This window comes from Zalophus californianus, chromosome 13 (assembly GCF_009762305.2).
Source record: "Zalophus californianus isolate mZalCal1 chromosome 13, mZalCal1.pri.v2, whole genome shotgun sequence".
NCBI classification, from domain to species: domain Eukaryota; kingdom Metazoa; phylum Chordata; class Mammalia; order Carnivora; family Otariidae; genus Zalophus; species Zalophus californianus.
Genome location: NC_045607.1, coordinates 82677200 through 82699441, shown reverse-complemented (window position 1 = coordinate 82699441; position 22242 = coordinate 82677200). Strand labels below are relative to the sequence as shown.

The 22242-nt window shown below is 39.3% G+C and overlaps 1 protein-coding gene across 5 annotated transcripts in view; it reads left to right on the top strand.

Moving 5' to 3' along the window:
* Positions 1 to 20905, top strand: part of SMC5 (structural maintenance of chromosomes 5) — a 99541-nt gene extending 78636 nt beyond the window's left edge. For 3 of the 5 annotated variants that reach the window (XM_027614392.2, XM_027614396.2, XM_027614395.2), the window contains 9 exons: positions 212 to 334; positions 11613 to 11738; positions 14423 to 14467; positions 14876 to 14971; positions 15407 to 15511; positions 15723 to 15842; positions 17099 to 17278; positions 17361 to 17456; positions 18550 to 18783. In XM_027614392.2, coding sequence (XP_027470193.1) covers positions 212 to 334; positions 11613 to 11738; positions 14423 to 14467; positions 14876 to 14971; positions 15407 to 15511; positions 15723 to 15842; positions 17099 to 17278; positions 17361 to 17456; positions 18550 to 18693 — 1035 coding nt within the window. In that variant the 3' untranslated portion in view covers positions 18694 to 18783. Of the gene's footprint in view, positions 1 to 211; positions 335 to 11612; positions 11739 to 14422; positions 14468 to 14875; positions 14972 to 15406; positions 15512 to 15722; positions 15843 to 17098; positions 17279 to 17360; positions 17457 to 18549; positions 18784 to 19295 lie in introns of those variants that run through there. The other 2 variants (XM_027614393.2, XM_027614394.2) reach the window with 2 other exon arrangements.
* Positions 20906 to 22242: the final 1337 nt, after the last annotated feature.

The window sequence follows — 22242 nt, the reverse complement described above, 5'->3', positions numbered from 1 at the left end:
AAGCACTCATTAAGCTAAGTTATTATATTCCAGGTGATTCAATTAAACACACAGAAAAACATTTAAAAATTGTCTTGTAAGAAATAGTTGTAAAAAGAACTACTTGAGATATCAGTCGCATTAGAAAAATGTTTTTCTCATGGTTTATTAATTTTTAAAAACTTTTTTTTCTTGTCAAACAAATTAAACTTTTAGGGGTTTTTGTTCCTAGATTTGTACTTCTTTGCATATTCAAAAAGTTGATTTAATTCTTCAAAATACTACAGTGATCTCTGAGAAGAACAAATTAGAATCTGATTACATGGCTGCTTCATCACAACTCCGTGTCACAGAGGTACAATTTTTGCTTTTATTTTTTTATGATGGGGGTCTAGCCTCAGACCAGTATGAAAACCTGTATCATCACTTGGAATATGCATTTTGTTATATGCTCTTTAGTTTATAAATGTAATGCATTTTGTGGATGAGGAAGCATTATTTGAAACACTGTACTGTGCATTTTATGTAATTTGGGGGAGGTACGGTAATAATTAGAGTATCTTACGTAGTCAGTTGACAGGCAGAGTCTCCTGTTAACCCATATAAATTACAGTCACACTGTCAAGAGGTAGCAGCTAGTAGCTTTTACTGCAGTTTGTACATCTTGTAAAACAAACTGCACATGAGTTACAGTCATCACCAAGAGTGGCCTTAGTGTACAGTTTTGGTGATTTAATTTTCTGTTAATATCGATCTATGAAAGGATAAATGTTAAAATAGTGTGCAGGGGGTGAAATGCGATGCACTAAAGTTAACGAAAATCCCAAAGAACTGGCGACAAAGTGCTAGTGACAGTGGCACATTTTTGAGTCTTCCAAATCCTTTCCCAAAAATAGAAGAGCAAGTAGGCTAACAACCACAAACCCACGGACAACATATACAACAAACTAAATTTCAAAGTAGCCCCGTTGGTGTACTACAGTTTGCTCTCCCACTAACCACCCAATGGTAGCAGTAGACCGTTCAAGTTAAGGGCACAGTCCCCAGCAAGCTTGCCCTTCAGTCTCTAGCCCTGCTGCCTGGAAGGCTCAAATATAAGTTGAGATAATCCTCGGACTCAGTGCCCCAACACTCTGCTCACGTGATTTGTCTTTCTGGCATTGTCCCTTCCCCTCTGGAGTCATCTCCTAAGCTTAAACGTACGTATGACCCAAGGGGCGGGCTTGCGAGTAACCTATCACTCAGAAAAGTCCTAGGGTTTCAGAGTCTCCTTCCCCAAAAACCAGGGGCCAAGGTCTAATTCTTTATTACACAACATGTATGAACTCTCGAATGTCAGTGGGTAAGAGGAAGCCAGCAACAGCATGACTAGCATGTTCTAAGTGAGTATGTGGTAAAGGGGGGGGGGTGCTGAAACTGGGAGGCGACTTTGTAGGCTCTGGAAAGGTTGGATGGTGCTGTGCTGGTACACGTCCTGTGAACTCCCAAGCCAGACTAAACCACGTTGCAGAAGCACGCTGCTTCCTGAGAACTGGAACCATGGGGTAGACGAAGGGCACGGTAAAACTGGTCATCCGTGGTTCTCAGGCTGCCAGTGCAGCTGGCACCCAGCACTAAAAACAGGAGAAGAGACCATAGACCTTAAATACAGTATACTTCCTGATTGTCTGATAGGTATTATCAGGAAATAAAAGGATATTACTTCAAAGTGGGTGCTTTGGGAGGCAGAAATAAGGGAGAATTTCAATATTGTTTATAGTGGGAATCAACAGACAGTATTCCCAAAAAGATATAAAAGGACATAGGACATTATATAACGTCTTTGTGCAAATTTTCCTAATTACCAAAAGATACACAAAGAAAAGGAGAGGAAGATAAAACACATCATATCACCAAAGATTAGATATTTATATACATAGATGCCACAAAAATAAATATGACAGAGTGGCAGAACTAAGGCCAAACATCAATCTTGTCATTAAGTATAAAAGGATGTAACTCATCTTTTAAAAAAGGATTATTTCCAGGTTCCAATATGGTACAGAATGTGAGAGATACCTCTATAAGAAAGAGATTGAGAAAGGTTTAAATAAGAGGACAAAGAGCCCAAGGGATTTTTTTTTTTTTTTAATCACAGAGATCCAAAATATCAAAAGTATCTATATTTATGAAATCTTGATGATACTTAAAATACTAATATTGGTCACCTTTGGAGGATATTGGAGAACTAGCTCATTATTTTGAAAAATGTAATACTTAGGATAAAAGAAGTTCTGAAGCCTTTCAGATAATAAATGCAGAAGCGATTATAGTAATAGAATACCACCACTTTGCAGCTGCTGATCAATCAGTGGATCACATTAGCTGCTAACATCACAAAATAACCAGATATTATACCCACGGAAAGACATAACATCAAGTTATTTTGTGAAAAAATTTCAATCTGATTAAGCCTCTGGCACAGGCTGTGTCGACTTTGGCGCTGCCACCATTTTACACTGGGGGATTCTGGGGGATTCTGTACTGCTGGGTGGTCCTGAGCACTGGAGAGTGTTTGAACATGGCATCTCGGGCTTTCACCTGCTAGACGCCAGCAGTACACCCCTCCCCACTTGTGATGATATGATGACATTGCCAGTTGGACCCTGGGGGGCAAAACTGCTCCCATTTCAGAGCCACTGCCCTGAAACTACCAGTTTCAAGTCTTCAGAATTATAATTAGATCTCAATTTAGGTGATAAATTATCAGAAATATTTGATCCTATTTTGATTTTGTAAACCTTACAGTTGAAAAAGTAAATTCATGTACCCAAGTTGTTCTAACTAAACATTTTCTAATAGCTGGAGTAGTGGTTTTTAATTTTAAATTAATTTAAAAATTTAGTTTCTCAGTCATACTGGCCACACTTTAAGGGCTTAACGGCCACATATGACTTGTGCCTACTTTACTGGATAGTGCCATTATCTAAGAAAAGGAAAAAGGGGAGAGAGAACCTAATTAAGTTAAAAAGAACTTAAAAAAATATATTAATCAAATACAGTGAATGGACATAATTTAGACCCCAGTTTGAACAAACCAACTGTAAAAAAAAAAAAAAAAAGTTTGAATACTGACTCAATAATATTAGAATTCATTGACAGTATTTTTAGGTTTGATAATGTGGTTATGGATTTTTTTTAAGTCAGAAATAACATGCTGTAATATTTATGAAGAAAATAGAATGTCTGGAATTTCTTCAAAATCCTCCGGGGAAGAAGGGAGCCTAGAGAGAGTATACATGACACTGTCTTGGTCTTGAGTTTAGAATTGTTGAAGCTGGATGATAGATAATGAAGGTTTACTATACTGTTCTACTTTCATGTATGTTTGAAATTTTCCGTAATAAAAAATAAAAGGCTTCTGTCCTTGGGCATGATGAAATGATAGGGGCCATATGTGCTCTCTAAAAGATGGGACAAAATACATGAAACGGTGATTTTCAGACATTGGATAACAGGCAGCATGGGACAGTGATTTTTGAGGGAGGGGAAAACAGGGCAAGGTGATCCCTGTGGTGGCGTCAGCTTACTGCCAGGAGAGTTCCCAAGCCGCAGTGTAGGGAAGAGGAAGCCAGGAGGAAATGGAGCACAGCACTACAGATCTTACCAATGGTCAAAGGGCATTAGGAGAATGGTGAACAACTTTCAGGCAGTAAATTTGACAGTTTAGAAGAAATGGGCAAACTCTTTAAAAGCCCCAAAAGTCCCTGAAGGAAGAGCTAATTAGAATAGCCCTGTATTTACTAAAGAAATTAAATTTGTATTTAAAAACCTTCCCACAAGGAAAATTCCAGCCCAGAGGCTTCACTGGTGAATTCCAAGGAAAAGGAAGAATTAATAGCAGTTCTACCTAGAGTCTTCAGAAGGTGAAAGGGGGAGGGGGGGGAATACTTCTTGACACATTGTATGAGGCTAGCATTCTCCAATATCAAAACCAGACAAAACTACAGACCAGTACCTTTCATTAACCACAGATGCAAAAATTCTTTTAAAAAGTTAGCAAATGAGGGGCGCCTGGGTGGCTCAGTTGCTTAAGCATCTGCCTTTGGCTCACATCATGATCCTGGAGTCCCGGGATCGAGTCCCACATTGGGCTCCCTGCTCAGCAGGGAGTCTGCTTCTCCCTCTGACCCTCTTCCCTCTCGTGCTCTCTCATTCTCTCAGATAAATAAAATCTTTGGGGGGGGGAAGAGTAATACATCCTAACCAGGTGAGTTTATCCTAGAAGTACAAGGTTGATCTGACATTTGAAAATTCATCAGTGTAATCCATCATGTGAACAACTACAGAAAAAACACATGATTGTCTTAGTATATACAGGGAAAATACTTGCCAAAGTCTAGCATCCTTTTATAAAAACTTTGTGTATCTAGGAATAGAAGGAAAATACCCAAAACCATTAGCTCATATCATAGTTATTGATGGAGTGGAAGCTTTCCCCTAATGATTGGAAACAAGGAAAATGCTCACTAATCAGTTCTGTTCCACATTGCACTGGAGGATCTAGCCAGTGCAGTAAGGAAAAAACAAAAACTTGTCTATTGCAGACAAACATATGTCTGTGGAAAATCTTAAGGAATCAGTGCTATCAGTGCATTTAGCAAGGTTGCAGGATACAAGTCAGTATAGTTCAAAATCAGATGTGGCTCCCTGTACTAGCACCAAACAATTGGAAAGCAAAGTTTAAAAATACCATGTGGAGTACCTGGGTGGCTCAGTTGGTTAAGCATCCAACTCTTGATCTCAGCTCAGGTCTTGGCTTGGGTTTTCTGGGGGTTTTGCTTTGTTTTAACATTTTATTTGAGGGAGAGAGAGAACGTGTGCACAGGGAGGGGGAGTGGCAGGGAGAGGGAGAAGCAGGTTCCCCGCTGAGCAGGGAGCACGACGTGGGACTCGATCCCAGGACCCTGGGATCATGACCTGAGCTGAAGGCAGACGCTTCCAAGCGTCCCTTAGCTTTGGGTCTTGAGTGGAAGCCCTGTGTTGGCTCCACGCTGGGTGTGGAGCCTACTTAAAAAAACAAAACTGTGTACAATAGCATCAAAAGTATAAAATGCTTAGGGATATATTTATAGGACCTGTATGCTAAAAACTACAAAATTTTGCTGAAATTAAAGACTTACATAAATACATAAATGGAGAGAATGATTGTGTTCATGGATCAAAGGTTCAGGAGTTGTTAAAATGCCAATCCTCTCCCAAATAGATAGATTCGATAAAATTCCCAGCAGGGCTTTTTAGAAATTGACAAGCTTATTGGACAATGCAGTAGACTTAGAAGAACTTTGAAGAAGACCAAGTTCGGTGACTCACCCTTCCTAATTTTCAGGCTTATTACAAAGCTGCAGTAATGAAGCCATCATTGTAGTGGTGTAAAAACAGACGTATATGGCTCAGTGGAACCAAATAGGGAAACCAGAAATAGACTCACACGTATATAGTCAGTTGTTTTTTGGCACAGGTAACGGAGGCAATTCAATGGAGAAAGAAGAGTCTAACAGATAGTGCTAGAACAATTGAATAGTCATGTACAAAAAATGAGCACAACCCTCACCTTATGCCATATATAGATGGGTCATAGACTTAAATGTAAGAACTAAAATTCTTAGTGATCTTGGTTTTGGGAAGATTAGAAGACAAAAAGCATGAAGTTTTACTTCAAAATTAACTTGCTTTTCAATAGATGCTATTAAGAAAAGGCAGGCTGCAAACTGGCGGGGAGCATATGTTTGCAACACATAACACCTGACAAAGGACTTGTGTCAAGATGAAGGGCTGTTACTGGGGGCCATATCGAGCCTAACGTCTGCTTATATTAAGTCCCTGCAAGCTAATAGTATTTGCATTTTCAAAGGATTAAAAAAAAAAATACATGACATTCTGTATGGGGCCCTCAACACCTAAAATACTTAACCTACTGGCCCTGTATAGAAAGTCTGCTGACCCTGAAGGATACTCTAAAAAGAACTCTTGTACAACTATCAATACAAAGATGACAAACAGCCCAGTCAGAAAATGGGCAAAAGACTTTAATATGATCTTCAGTAAAGAAATATACAGACAGCAGATAAGCACATGAAAAGATGCTGAACTTTAGTAGGGAAGTGTGAATTATAATGAGCTACTACCATAGACCTGCTGGCATGACAGACTTTGGACGGAAGTGTTGGGATGTAGAGAGCTGGAACTCACATCCGTATGGGTAGATTTCGAGTACATAACCACTTTGGGAAACCACTGGAGAGATTCCTAGATGCCTGCCATAGGATCCAGCCATTCCTCTCCTAGTATTTACCTGAAAGAAGGGAAAGCGTATGTCCATGAAAGACTGGTACAGGGATGTGTGCTAGTTTTGTCATAGTTTAAAACTGGAAACAAATGTCCAGCAGCGGTGAAGACACAAATTATGGGATATCCACACAACAGGGCATTAGTGGGCCGTAAAAAGGAATGAATTACTGAGACACACAACATGAGGGATCATAATTATGCTGGGTGAAAGAAGCCAGACCAAAAAAATCTGATTCCATTTATATGAAATTCTACAGAATGTACAATGCCCTGTGACAGTAATCAATCAGCGGTTGCCTGCAGCGGGGGGGGGGGGGTGGGGGTGGGGGGGGGGTGGGGGGGGTGGGGACACAGTGTGGTAGATTACGGAAAGGTACAAAGTGTTGAAAGGGATAAATAGGTTTGTTACATTGGGGGTGATGGTTTCACTGTTGTATAGGTTCGTCAGAACCCACCAATTTGTATACTTGACATGCGGCTTATTCACCAGTTACACTTCAAAGCTGAAAACATGTTTAAAAACTTAGTTTATCATTTGTTTCACTAAAGTCTTTTTTCCAATATTTCCAAGTATGAAATTTTAAAGATACACCAGAGTAGGAGGAGTAATAGAACTTCCTTATGTCCCTTCTCCCTAACAGATGTAACACTTTGCCATGTTTGTTGCAGATTTTTAAAGCTTATCTGTGTGAAATCCCCTTGTACCTTGGTCATCCATTCTTCTCCCTTCCCAGAGTCAGCTAGGCTCTGGCAGGGTTTGTACGTTACATCTAACTTTTCAGAAACATTCCTGTGGCTTAATAGTGAACTGTAGTAGTATCTTTTAGTGGAAATGGCCCTGATGGGTTTTAGGAAATTGAAGACTGCACAGAGGAGTGGGAACATTATTCTGAAGTCAGCCTCTTCAAACTCCGCTTCCTCAAAAAAATGTATGGCTAGGAAAAATTGGAAGAAACGTGATTTTGCTGGCTGATAAGCATCTTAGAGTAGTGGGGAAGCACAGACATGGCTGGCCAAAAGGAGCTGAAGGTCAGGTTTGATATGCTAGGATTGGGTAGTGCACTTAGAGCAAAAGCCAGAGGCTTGGAAGATGAGAGAGTCCTTCCCTCAGCCCTCCCGTCCAAAACAGAAAAAAGAGGAGGAAGGGAACAGGAGTGCTTACTGTCATTCTGAACATGGTGAAGGGGTCCAGCAAAAAGAAACCAAAGGTAGTACCCAAATGTGGGGTGGGGGGGTGTGGGGGGGCTGGGTATGGAGCTAGCCACCCAAACAGAGCCTCCTCTGTGTTTATTCCGTGGGGTGTGAGTGAAGGCCTCTGCCCATCGTGTGTTCTGTTGGTAGGTAATCCTAGAGCCCATGCTACAGTTTTGTCATGGGGTGAGCCTGTGGGCCTGGCTGCTCACTACAGGAAGTGGCAGTTCAGAAAGTGACCCATTGTGCCAGTACTGTATGGAGTGAGTCCAGGCACACAGTGCAGTATTGGATCCTTGTGCGTGAAGTTTAATTTTTGAATTAAGCATGAATGAGCTTAAGAAAACTAGAGGTTGGTGTCATGTTTACACAAGGATCATGAGATCATGATGGCTTTGGGGTAAATCTTCTCCCAACTTCAGCCCACTCTCCACATGGAGCTGCTCTTCAGCAGCCTTTGTTCACAGGGATGTACTAAGATTTAGTGTCAGCGCAGTTTTTCTCCTGTGATCCATTTTGTGAGGAGCCGCAGGAATCGTAATATTCTGAGCAGAGTGGACTACTCTAGAGAGTAGCAAAGCTTCTTGGGGGGAGGGTTGGGTTTCAGGTTTTGAGCCACTCATTTTTTATAAAGACAGCCACCTTACACTGTCCAGAGAAATAATCTCTGGTTGGCTGCTTGTGTCTTTAGATTTGGTACCTGGCAATAGGCACTCCGTTCGCAGCCTCTTGACCACACACAGACCTGGGGGCGCACAGCCCTGGACAGGCTTTCCCCTCCTGCTCTTACTTGATACCACCCACCTGTACTGTGCATCTCCTCGGCAGTATTTCACACCATTCTGTTTCTCTTTTTCACGAGTTGATATGAAAATTATTTTCTACATCTCTTTTGGAAGGTGCTTTTCTTTCCTGCCCTGTGTACTCAATCGGTGTTGGTTGCTGACTGACTGCAGTCCCTAACCACGCTTTTGAAATAGTGAATATTGAGGGAAAGAACATATAGACTACATCTGTCATTGTCTGCTTTCTCTTTGACTAACTCTTCTCTGCTGTTTGCTGTCCTTTACCCACAGGTGCTCTTGCTATTCTTCTGGCTGTCCTATGCCCTTTAAAACAAGGAGAAAATACTGTTTTGTTTTCCTACTCTTCCCTTTGGAACACATGGCTTGTTGCACTAAGGAACCATTACTGCCACTTCCCATTTTGTCCTCGACACTGACCATGAAAACAAGTTCACAAAAGAAGATTGACATGTTTCAGTAGGGGTCGTATCCATGAGGGAACTTCAGGGATGACTAACCACCATGGGGTTTGATACGTCTTCAGACCGTCGGAAGGCCAAGAGGGTGGCAGGGTTCCAGGTCTATAAGATGTCCTCAGAGGAAGGCAGGTGTGGTTGTGAGCGTTGCTTTGTGAATTGTGTCTGGAGTATCTTCAGGACAAGTTAGTAAGCCGACTGCATGTAAGTCTACTTACGAAGGTGGATACGGAGAGAGAGACCTGTTAGTTGGTTGAGGTTTTTGTTTTTTTGTTTTTTTAAGCCGTGCACTGCTTTCCTAACCCCACTCCATGTTTCTTATCTTCGGTCAGAGGTATTAAATAAAATACCTATCTGCCCTGCAGGGGTACTGTGATAATTCCATTTAATATAGATCAAGATGCTTAGTGCACTGCCTAGCGTGAGACCAGGGTTTCCTTAAGTATAGGTTTGCATCAGATTTATTATTATAAGAATTAGAAATTGTTTAATGTGTTTATCCTCCCACTGAATTTAGAAGTTCCTTGCTTTCATCTAATGTTCTCTTCTCTGGCTACCTGCTCACCTCTATCCTGCAACACAATTTCAGGAGACTTTTATTTAAGGAAGATAGATTTGGGGAGAGGTGGGGTCACCTAACAAGTAAACAGTATTATTGCCATTACTTAATTGCTTACGATTAGAATTCGTCATCTGGTATAGTAAGAAGTCAAGACCCTTACCTTTTTAAATTTCAGATTTGACATTAAAATTTCAAGTTGATATTAAAACACTTTTCTTATTTCTAGAATATATATTCTGTATGATATGTACTAAAACTTGCAGTTAACATTTGAATTAGAAATCCATTAAATTGGCATGAAATTTTGAGGCTTATATTTGTATTAAAGGAAAATTGAGGAAGTAGTGTTTTTATTTACAACTAGTGTTTTAGTAAAAGTTCATGCTTAGAGTGCACATTCCTTTCATACAGAAAATTGTTTTCATTTTGACTAATTGTTAAATAGAATACTTAAAACCGTGTTAATTTTAGGTGTAACTTTATATTAAGAAATTCTGTAAACAATTCCGATTTGTTCCACTAGAGGGCCCTCTTAGAGAAGCTTTTCCTTGTTCAATGTCAATATGCACCTTTCAGGACCAATGAACTTTCTCAGAATTTCCGAGAAAAGATGATACTTATTATTAATTCTTTGAGAATATGTACCCACAGAGTAGTCCTTTCTGAAATGTTGATGGGGCATAGTTTGTAAATTTGCCTTTTTCTCCCCTTAGGTCTCCCACAGATAAAAAGTTTCTGTTGTCCATTAACTGTTAAAGGCTAGACTCTAAGCAGAATTATTAATAAAGCCTTTTTTCACTAGTCTGACTTACAACATTATCTTAGATTATGGTTTGCTCCTTTTCTTTCTGCTCCTTACCCTGAGCAGAAAAAACTCAGTAAGAATTATGGTTTGGGGGGGCTTGTAATCAGCTATCCAGAGAACACATTCTGCTATTTCTTCTCTAGTCATTGCTTACTTGTTGGTGAAGACCGTTCCCCTGTCAGAGCTTCTGTGACCACTCTGGCCTTCCTTCCTGTCCTGTCCAGCCCTCTCCGAGGGGCGTGGTGCTATAATGAAAAGAGCAGGAGTTCTAGAAGCAGGTGTGGATGTGAATCCTGACAGCCTGCAACTAAGTGTGTGAGCTCAGACGAGATGCTTTCTTTTTTTAATGTGCAAAAAGGAGAATAATATCACTGTACAGTATTGTGAGAAATAAGGGAATCGTGTGTGAAGCACACAGCACATAAGCTTTCAATAAATAGTAGAGCTGTTTCTTTAATGATAATAATTTTGTGTGTCTTTCTCCTTTTTCACCTATGTTCAGTGAATAAAATACTGACATTTAATGGATTCTCAGTAATTATCTGGTGAAGGAATGAATGGGTCCATGAATAAATGATAACTATATGAAAGATACTTGGACAACTACCAAACACTATTTAAAGGTTCTCTTTACATTCAAGTGCTGAGTTTTCAGATAGGAAGCCTACGTATTGTGTATTTCAAATTGTGTTAGAGTATAATTATATATAGCTGAGTTGAACTGTTTCAGAACAAAGCAGATTTAAATTTCAGAGCTCAAGGGGCACCTGGGTGGCTCAGTTGGTTAAGCGTCTGCCTTCAGCTCAGATCATGGTCCCAGGGTCCTGGGATCGAGCCCCGCAGCGGGCTCCTTGCTCAGTGGGGAGCCTGCTTCTCCCTCTCTGTGTGTGTGTTTGCATTCTGTCTCTCTCAAGTAAATAAATCTTTAAAAAGAGATAAATTTCAGAGCCCTTAAGGATTAATGTCATATGGTATGCTGATATATTTTAAAGTTTAAGTTCAAATTTAATATTTGTCATGATTTTTGAGGTATGACTCTTAGATGATTTGCTTCTTGAAATCCAGTTGTTTGATATACAGGTATACCTTGTTCTATTGCTCTCCACTTTAGTACACTCAAGATAAAATGTTTCGTTAAATCTGTTATGGTCACCTTTGATCAATGAGTGGCTTTGCTGAAAGCTCACATGGTGGTAGTTAGCATTTTTTAGCAATAAAGTATTTTTTTAAGTATATACATTGTTTTTTAGACATACTGCCATTGCACACTTACTAGACTCCAGTATACTAAGCGTAACTTTTACACAGTAGGAAACTAAGACATTGATCTGACTTGCTTTGTTGTGATGGTCACTTTATTGAGGTGCTCTGGGACTGAATCCACAGTGTCCCCAAAGTACACCTGTAATGTGGTCTTTTGATAAAGTAGTCCTCTGACAAAATGGTAACCTACAAATTGTCAAAAATTCTTTATCTTGCAATAGCAACACTTCATTGAGCTGGATGAAAGTCGACAGAGATTATTGCAGAAATGTAAGGAGTTGATGAAGAGAGCTAGGCAAGTATGTAACCTGGGTGCAGAGCAGACGGTTCCTCAAGAATACCAGACAGTAAGTATACCAAGTATATAAGGCTGCAAGGTCACATGCTGCCTACGTTCTTTGTCAGCTTCAAGTGTGTTAGGCATTGGAATGGGCCATGAGAAACAAAAGTGCTGCAAGAAATACAGGATATTCCCATTTTTAAACTGAGTATGTATGTAAAGTAATTGTGCTTAATGGATTTTCTTTACTATATTCAAACTTAGGCATCCGTCAGTCTTGGCTTAGTCCTGAAGTTATTAAAGCACGAGCATCCCCTTACACAGTTACCAGTGCCAGAATATCCATTCTTCCATTAAAAGGCTTTTTCCCCCAGGCTACCTTTAAGAGGTAGGGTCAGGAGATAGGGTGTAGTTTTTTATGGAAACCTAGCATTGGTAATTGGTATAAAAGAAATGGTAAATAGAAATGGTATTTTTTAGAAAAAGGTAAAATGAAAATGCTTTCCTGGAAATGAGGGTGTTTATTAAGGCTCAGTGAGACCTGAATCTTTAGGGCTACCATCTGTTGGCAAGAAAAGGAGAAAAGAGGCTTTCCTTCTTTCCTTTCTATTTTCTGTGCTGACATAGTGTTCAGTTAGTAAAAGGAGAGTCTGCTTTGTATTCCACGTTCCGCCGTTAATTTTGTGGCCCTGTGACTCTGAGTGTTATCTGACAAGAAGGGATCATACCTTGCCTAACATACCAACTCTCAGAATAATGTCAAAATAAAATAGAAAATAGAAAGTGAATTTTTAGATAAAGTATTTTATCTTAATTTCAATAGATAATGAAATGTCTATTTCCCTATTTCAGTAGTTAATGTCTACTCTCTTTCAATAGCTGTTGATATGTCTGGAAAAAAAAGTTTGGATTATAACTTTCAAATCCTCAAAGACTTTACTCTGTTACATCAGACACCCTAGAGAGGGGTTCTATTTAGGTACATAGTAGGGATTTAGTAGGAACATTTATAAGACAAGTAGAGTGGCTGTTGTTTCTAAAAATACGTTAGCACTTCTCCAGATTACATGGAATTATCATAGAACTAAATATTAGTACAATATCTGTACTATTTTTTTCTTTTCAGAGAATAGTATGATTCTACCCTTGATAAGTTATATGGTTTTTGAAAGAAACATATTAGAAGATAATTCATGTATTACGAATGTTACCAATCGATCAGGCATTGAACAAGACATATTTCTCCACTGAAGTTTCTATTCTAGTCTGGAGGGTGGGGCAGATAAACGAATTAAAGAGCAGAGAGACAATGTCAGCTGTCAAGAGGTGCTAAGAAGGAAAATAAAAGTAAGAGGATCATGTCAGGGAAGCCTCCTTCGAAAAGATACTATCGTAGAGGATTCCTGAATGGAGAAAAGAGATTAGTCAAGTGAGAGTTTGAGGGAAAAGTTGTCCAGGCAGAGCAAGCAGCTCCATACAAAGCCCCCGAGGCAGAAGTACATGTGGCGTATTTCACATGAGTCTCCGTCCGGCTCCAACAAGGTCATCCAGGCACGAAGGACAGTGGCAGTCAGGGCACGGAGGGTCTCGGGGAAGGAGTGTGGGCTGGATGTGGAGACAGAGCCCACCGGAAGATTGTCAAGAGGAGTGATGGGACGGACCGGAGCGTGTGGAGGAACACGCTGACTGCCAGGTGGAGAAGCCAGTAGGGACACAAGCATGAACGCAAGGAGACTGCTGAGACGACGATTGCTTTGGACCAGGCCAGAGAGAGGAGGGGCATGGATCAGGGTGGGAGCCCTGGAGAGGCAAGTTTACCGATACGGGGATCTTTTCAGGACAGTCAGCAGGGCTGGCTGACAGATGTGAGGGCAAAGGGGAGAGAGAGAACCAACCCCTGTGTTCTGCCCTTGACTGAGACGAAGAAGGTTGAAGGAGAAATAGATTTCCTCCAAGTGGTGGGGAGGGTGGGGGACAAGAAGATTTCTCCTTGACCATCTACAACGGCAGATGCCTCTGCGGGAGTCCAGTGAGGACGCTGGGCACGTGTTCAGCACCGGGTGAGAGCTCGGCGGACAAGTCACTTACTGTCTGAAAGCCTGTACGAGTTAAACTGCTCTCTGAACAGACACAAGACATAAGATTAAAATACTAGATTCATGTCATATTTCAGGATCTTTTTCAGGGTGTCAAGATTGATTCTGTATCCCCTATCGTATGAGCTTTGCAGGTTATGCCGGCAAATCAGTGTACTGCTTTCTTCCCAGATAAGAAAGCGTCTGACTTGTCTCAATGACCGGGACTCAGAAGGTAGTACAGTTGACCCTTGAACCACACGGGTTTGAACTGCATGGGGCCACTTGTATGTGAATTTCTTTTTCAGTAAACACAGTACTATAAATGTACTCTCTAGCTTACCATAAGAGTACAGTATATGAAATACGTAACATTACAGAATACGCGTCACCTCGCTGCTGACGTTCTCGGGAGGGCTTCCAGGCCGCAGCAGGCTCTTGGTGGCTGTGTTTTTGGGAAGTCGAAAGTTACACATGGACTTTTGACTGCACAGCAGGGGTCAGCCCCCCTCACCCTGTGTCGTTCGAAGGTCAGCTGTGCTACAGCGGAATTCTGCTGTCAAAGTAATCGGATTCTTAAGATGCTTTTGTCGTTCTTCATAAGTACAGTATAAAGTTCTAACTTCTTGCTCTCTTTCAATGCCCCACATATTCTGGACCCATTCTACCAATTCAGCAAGTACCCACCATTCCAAATGGACACAACTCCTCACCCCCCATGGTATGCAGCGCTTTCTTTTTTCCAAGCTCCTCTTCTCCCTCTGTCCTGCTTTTCTCCTTGCTTGAAGGAAGCCCAGAGGCTTCTGGGAAAGTGGGACCTCTCACGTCTCTTAACTCCCTGTAGCTCCTCTAGCATGAACTGGTATTTCCCCTCTGTCAACCCCATGTCCCTGTAGGATAGAACTACTTAACTTTAATACTCAACACCAATACTCAGCCTTAAGATGTTCTCCCGTGTTAACTAAGTGTAAGCTTTTTGAAGGCAAAAAACCCTGTTTAATTCCTTTGAGGCCTTGTATGCTAGCATGCTGTTGAACACATAGTAGATACTTAGCAGAACATTTAACTGTTCAAATTAAACTGCTTTTCTGGACTATTTGTAATTACAGACCATCTTTTTCTCCTTTAGGCTTTCCAGGATCTTCCAAACACATTGGATGAAATTGATGCTTTATTAACTGAAGAAAGATCAAGAGCTTCTTGCTTCACAGGACTGAATCCGACAGTATGCTTCTTTCCCTATTGTCTACCTCAAGCCCCGCCACCCCCCCTCCCCGCACACACCACGCACGCGCACACACGTCCCTCCAGTACTCGCCTCCCACTCTGTACTAGAGCTCTCGGTAATAATAAGCTAGACAGCAGGAACAATGTGCTTTAAATGCCAGATTCTGAATCTATTAGAATTTTAAATAGACTCTTCCTAAGGAACACACTGTTCTGTGCCTTTCCTTTTATAAAAAGAATCATTGGGCTAACCTGAAATACTGCAGTGTCTATTTTTTCAAGGATAAAAAACACGTTCAGTAGAAGAACATAAATTAATTGCATACAAACAATGCAACACCATTGGCATTTTCTGTTAGTGTTTTAATTGATGCTAAATTTCCTGTGATGTTATCCTTTGGTGGATTTGTCTTAAATAATTATTTCCTGCCAGGTCGTTGAAGAATACACAAAAAGAGAAGAAGAAATAGAGCAATTAACTGAGGAACTAAAGATAAAGAAAGTCGAACTGGATAAATACAAGGAAAACATTTCACAGGTAATTATTTAACCTTTAACTTTTTGTCACATGCTTATCGTTTATCATATGGGGATGTAGAATAATGCAAACTGAAATGACATGCTTCTAGAAACAAACGCGGTGTCTGTTCTCATGACTAGATTGATACTGAATTCATTTTATGGACAATTTTCTATCAATATAGTAATACTTCTTTTAAATTGTGCTTTTATATTGAATTTATTTGCAGGTAAAAGAAAGGTGGCTTAATCCTTTAAAAGAGCTCGTAGAAAAAATTAATGAAAAATTCAGCAATTTTTTCAGTTCTATGCAGTGTGCTGGTGAAGTTGATCTACATACAGAAAATGAGGTAATATTGCATTTGAATCAAATGTTTCCTGGCAAGTAATTTTAATTAGATGCCAAAAGTACGTGTAAATTATTTGTTTATTCTAGAGTTTTACCTGTGAAAACTTCGCCTACTAAAAAATTGTTCAGAGGAAGGAAAACACCACCTATGGGAGTCCATCAGGGTCACATTCGGTGTGTGTGTGTGTGTGTGTTTGTGTGTGTGTGTGTGTGTGTGTGACATTTGAGACAAGCCTATTAAAACTCTTTATATCCAGATAGGTAATGGTTATTCAACTATGAATGATTTGCTTTATAAATCTACCACTGTTCATGTTAGAAGAGTCCCAAAGACACTGGCAAACAACTGAAATACAGTATAGTATCAGTGGTTTCCTTTTTTAATCAAGATTTTAAGAGTATACAGGAATGAAAATATTTGGAAATTTGTTACTAATTCTTTGAGCTGTAAGTTAACGCACTGCCAAATGGTAGGAAAAATTTCCATTCAGAAATGTGTAAAGTGATGAACCTGGGATTTGCTTTAAAGTCATTGAAAAAGAGGAGAGGGTAGAGTTAGAGATGAAACAGGATTGGTCCTGTGTTGATCATAGTTGAAACTAGTTGGTAGTATACTGAGCTTATTTTAGTGTTCTAATTTTGTGAATGTTGAAAAATTGCCCTAGTTTTTTTCTTAGGACAGAAATGGAGACAATAAAAGATCCTTTTCCTTCACAGCTCAGCATCTTTGTACTTTAGCTTGTATGCAACTTCGCATGTCTGTTACGTATGTAGTTGGAAAGCAAGGTAGTGCTTTAGGAACTTTGCCCCGTGACTCCTTCACCTGCTTGATATGAGACATAAGGGTAGCCAGCATCATTTCACTTTTCAGTCCTGGTAAGATGGTAGATTCTGCCACAGTGATGTCACTTGCAGTCTTTGGGCTTGTTACAGGTAGTAGCAAATGTCATTTATGATATACTGCCCACATGCCAGGCACTGTGCCAAAGCCCTTGTTTGTTCTGTTTCATCCTCTCCATTACTCTGTAAAGCAGGTACTGTAATCAATTTTCTTACAATTAAACTCAAACAATAAAGTATCAAAGAACTAGTGGCTCTCTCTAAGCCTTTAGGGATCTTCAAAGATCTCTTCAGATACAACTCTTATCACTAAACTTTTTTACTCTTCTGATGGATTTATTCAGTCTATTTTCAAATGGTTGTATGAAATTGCTGGAGAAAGCGGTAACCTGTCAGTAACGTTTTAATGTTTTACAGGAAGACTATGATAAATACGGAATTCGCATCCGAGTCAAGTTCCGCAGCAGCACACAGCTGCACGAGCTGACCCCACACCATCAGAGCGGTGGTGAAAGAAGTGTTTCCACCATGTTGTACTTGATGGCGCTTCAGGAGCTTAATCGATGTCCGTTTAGAGTCGTGGATGAAATCAATCAGGTGTGGTGCTTATTCTTTTACTTGGGCTTTATTGTAGCTTATAATCGATGTAAATGTAATCATTATTACTGTCATTGTTTAGGGAATGGACCCGATCAATGAACGGAGAGTGTTTGAAATGGTTGTAAATACCGCTTGTAAAGAAAATACATCTCAGTACTTCTTTATTACACCAAAGGTAGGTAGTAAGTCACCGAAAAGTGCTCATGTACTCAGAAGTTCCCTGTGGCCTCATCACGGAGCAGAAACGCTCCCAAAAAAGGAACTAAAAAGATTATAGTAATACTTATATAAAGGGGACAAGTTCCAGTGACATACTTCATCAGAAACCTTATTATTGGAAGAAGAAATGTAAGAGGCATAGAATTATGTTCTAGAACCAAGATTTCCTCCCCTCTTTTGGCACTTACTCTTCATCTAGGGAAGTTCCTCTTTTAGTACTTTTTAAAAGAGGCAGGAGAATACGAACCCTCAAGTTCTGGCGCTCCTCATTTCCCCAAAAAGACCATCTGGTCCCACTGCCCGGGCGCAGGGGAAATCTTAAGTTACCCTGACCTCTCCTCTCCTCAAATTAACATGGATAAAAACAGAATTATCCTTACAAAGAATTTTCCATTCTAGAGCTAGACCCATTACAGCAGGAAATGTTCTTTTGTTACGTCTTATGCTGTGGCTAATTTGTAAGACCAATATACTCAAAGATGTGTTTATGGATATTACCGGATTTTCTTTTGCAACTAAGTAGCCATGAAAAATTTCACTGGAGTGCCCATCGTCAATGTGCATTTCTATTGAATATTATCATCTGTCTTCTTTGCCCAGCAGATACTCTCTGGAAGAGCCAGACCTGTTAATACTCTTACTTACCAAACACCCTGGCCTATAAGCCCACCCCTCTGGCACACACTTTGCAGGCTACCGATCTTTCACAGACCATTCCAGTTGTGCTTGTGAACTATTTGTGGATAAATGAGTTCAAGTATGGAGCCTAGGACAGTTCTGAAGGGACATACTTCCAAGGTCAACCTGGGCAGTTGTAGGATCTTATTTAGCCTGGGAATGCTGACCAGGCCTCCGTTGAGGATTCTTTAGGCCAGGTGTCAGCTGTGGTAATTCAAGTAAGGATCACAGTCTGGCGGGGTGTACCTGTTGAATTGCCAACTTCCTAAGTGTTTCATTAATATTAGAAACATTTGACTTGACACATAAGTTTGGCAAATTGTGCTTCTTAATGTATGGCATCATAGGACCGTTTCTTTTCACACTTACAGCTCCTGCAAAATCTTCCTTATTCAGAAAAGATGACTGTATTGTTTGTCTACAATGGTCCTCATATGTTGGAACCTAACAGATGGAACTTAAAGGCTTTCCAAAGGCGGCGGCGCCGTATCACGTTCACTCAACCTTCTCAGTAAAAGTAAAGGGCGAGAACTTTGGAGTTTTTTTGGTTAAATCCTGTTTATAAGTATGGCTCACCTGAATAAAAGGAGATTCATTAAGACTAAGAGATGGGTCATTTTTAGAAACCTGCTGTTCTATACAAATGGGTTGATGAATGGACACCGTAGTAACTTCTTTCTGTGGAACCTCATCTGATAGAAATTAAGTCTTCAGTTTCTGTTGAACTTAAGTTCTTGGCCCACTGACCATGAGTCATTGGGTTCCCGTGGTAAAAAGTATTTACTGTTTCACATCACAGGTACAGGGGGAGGGGCTACCCATCACAGGAAGTGTGGTTGACCTGATAATCCTGAGCTTTAATTCCAGAGGAACTTTAATTACTTTGAGTCTAAAGAGGACTCTACATCTCAAGTCATAGTTTCCTCCCACTGTTATATTTAATTTTTAAAGAAGTGATATGGAAATGTCTAGACTAGTGTATAATAATAATTTATGACAAATCTATTCATTCCTTCCTGTTAAAAAGGATTACCTTATCTCCACTAGGAAATGGAATTTTATGGGCCTTTAAAAAAATTTACGAAACTTGACACTGTAATTGTATTGGTATCTCTAGGGAAAAACATACTGGGCTTCGAAAATGGTAGCAGAACGTCTTTGAAATGCCACAAGATGGACACTAGATGATACAACGTGCAACCAAAAGATTGACAAAAAAATCAAGTAATAAGGGTTTTTAAGGAATAACCCTGTAAAGTGTGTGTGGGTTTGGTTTTGTTTTAATTTAAAGTCAATTGTATTTTACATCTTCAATTTCTAAAAGCATTTTTATAATTATTTTTAGTAAGATTTTTTTCTTAAGATTTCATATACTGGTTTCTACAATTTATATTTGAAATTTCTCAGTGTTATGTCAAGAATGAGGGAAGCACTGATGTGTTTTAAAACATGTTTCTAGAACCTAAGCTTTCAGGTCCTTCCTTACAGTGTTGCTCCTATCCCATTGTCTTAAAAAAAAATCTAGTTTAAACTGAGCAGGAAAGAATTAGATGAGAGAATCATTTATCTCTAAGTTACACTAATTAACAGTGCCAAAACAAATTCTATTCTTCTAAAAAATAAAGCTTGTGAGATAGTGGACTAATCCAAGAACATGTCTCTGAACAGCAAATTGGATCTGTGCCAGAAATGACAAAATTTTTTTTTTTTTTACTTGACAGCGTGAATAAATTGAAGAGTTGCCCTTAATTTGGGTTTTGTAGATTCATAAATAGCCATGGAAATTTATATTCTTATTAGGTCAAAAAATAATGAACTGTAAGTCTTTACCCTCTCACTTGGACATTTTCTCTTTAAAAAGGTAATTTTTTCTTGAAAAAAATTTTAAAAGAGCTTTCTCCTCTTAGCCTATTGCATGTATTATGAAAATATTTTAAAATAACATTTTTACTATGTAACAACTCATGTAAAACATTGAAAAACTTGGTAACCTATTAGTAAGTGGATGTTGTTACCAAATGTTTCTGTTGTTTAATACTTTGTTTTCCACCAAAATATCTTTAATATGTGCTTACTGTCATTTGTTTATTGTCTGAGTTAGTGCTGGTCATCTTATTTCTGCAAAATGATTATCAGTGTGAAAAGGAGCTTGAAGATGAGGCGTGTTTGGGGGAAAAAAAATGGTCAAGTACATTTCAGTTTACATAGGCAGTAATTACTCCATACCTTGTTTGTAAGCATTTTATATTTCTCTACTGGACAAAGTTAATACTTAGTTTTACATTGGGTTTTGAGCTGTAAAGGAAAAATTATGTATCATTTTAACATACTAATAAGTCTAACACATTATATTCTCAGCCACTTAAAACTTCATATATTTTCTGCAGAAGTTGATTTCTAATTACATACAAATTGTAAAAACGCCAAGTGAAAGTCTGATTTGATTAATAAAATATTTAAAACCTGAAGGTGACAGGTATTTTTAATGAGAAAATCTTCACTGATTTGCCTAAGGAGAGTCTCTATTCACAGATTTTTAGTGTTCAAAGTAAGAAAGATTTTTTTGCTGCTTTCTGATTTTTTGGACAAGTGCTTATTTTCTTTGGCATATGAATCTTTAGTATGTGAAAAATGTAATTTTGTCCTGCTATTGTGTGTGTGTGTGTGTGTGTGTGTGTGTAACTGGGGAAAAAATTCTCTGTGGGAAATGCTACTTTGTTGGTAATAAATGCATATTTTCATATTCTTTTGGTGTATGTTATTTTAAGTAAGAATTGGTTTTACACTTTCAACCTGATTAAGAGTCATTCTGGTTTTCACACTTACTGAAAAACAAGTCTGTTCAGTGTGCCTTTGCTGGTCTGTCCCTGGTCAAAAGCATATAAAATTTAGTTCTTTGTCTGCAAGGGAATTACAGTCTAATAGCAGCAACAATGAACACAGTGAAAAAGGTTTAAGCCGTCTCAGGAAGCCAAGGTACAATGTGTGTAAACATTTTTAGATTGTGAATATTTTTTAACAAATCTAGGGTTTCAATCTTTTTGTCTTCATACATTAAGCTGCTATCTTGACTCATTGTGAAATGAGGATCCTACTTCATTCACAGTTGTCGAAGGGAGCAGATGAGGTACTATGGACACTTTATAAGTGTTTGCTTTTCCTGTTTTTTTCTCCAGCTTTATTGCAATTTTGTATTTAAATTTTTCTAAAATTTACTTTAGAGAGAGAGAGAGCATAAGCGGAAGGGGCAGAGGGTAGGAGAGAATCCCAACCAGACTCTGTGCGCTGAGTGCAGAACCCAATGTGGGGCTTGATCCCATGACCCTGAGATTGTGACCTGAGCTGAAACCAAGAGTCAGATTCTTAACCGACTGTGCCACCCAGTCCCTCCTTGTATTTTAAAATCTTAAAAAGATGTAATATACTATGTATTCTATCCATCAAGGTCCGAGAATTCCCTTTTAAGTGCAGTTAATGCAGCATTTTTATTCTATTTTATGCACTGTGTCAGTTGTTCCAAGGACATAGACACCCGTAGGTTTTGAGTGGGCCTAAGTACAGATAAAATTGTGAAACACCTTCATGATATTTGAACTCATTATTCTAAGTATCTTAGAGTAGCTCATCTCATTCCTTTATCCTCACACCATATGTTTTGGAAAACTTGTAATTAATACAATTTGCAAATTAGGGAGATTTGACTCTATTGACAATTCAGGCTTATTTTTTATTGCCCGTGGAAAATTTGTATTTTTGGGATTTTTGGTTGTTGAGATCTAACTATTCACTCATTGCTCCAAAATAAGTTACTGGTGAGCGGTTGGGGTTAAAAAGCTGGCTTTTAAAAAAAAATGCACAAATCTTCCAAAGATAAACAGGGCTACCCTGCTCTGTTCCCTTCTCAGAGGATTTGGTGAAGCTGAGCTCTGACTCTGTGGGCCCTGGTGGCATTGGAGAGACCGGGGCGTAGGTTGGCTATTCTGGGGCAGATCAGAAACATGAAGGTTGTTCTGCCACAAATACTTCCTTACCTATCTGATCATCCATTAGTAAAGTTTTAATTT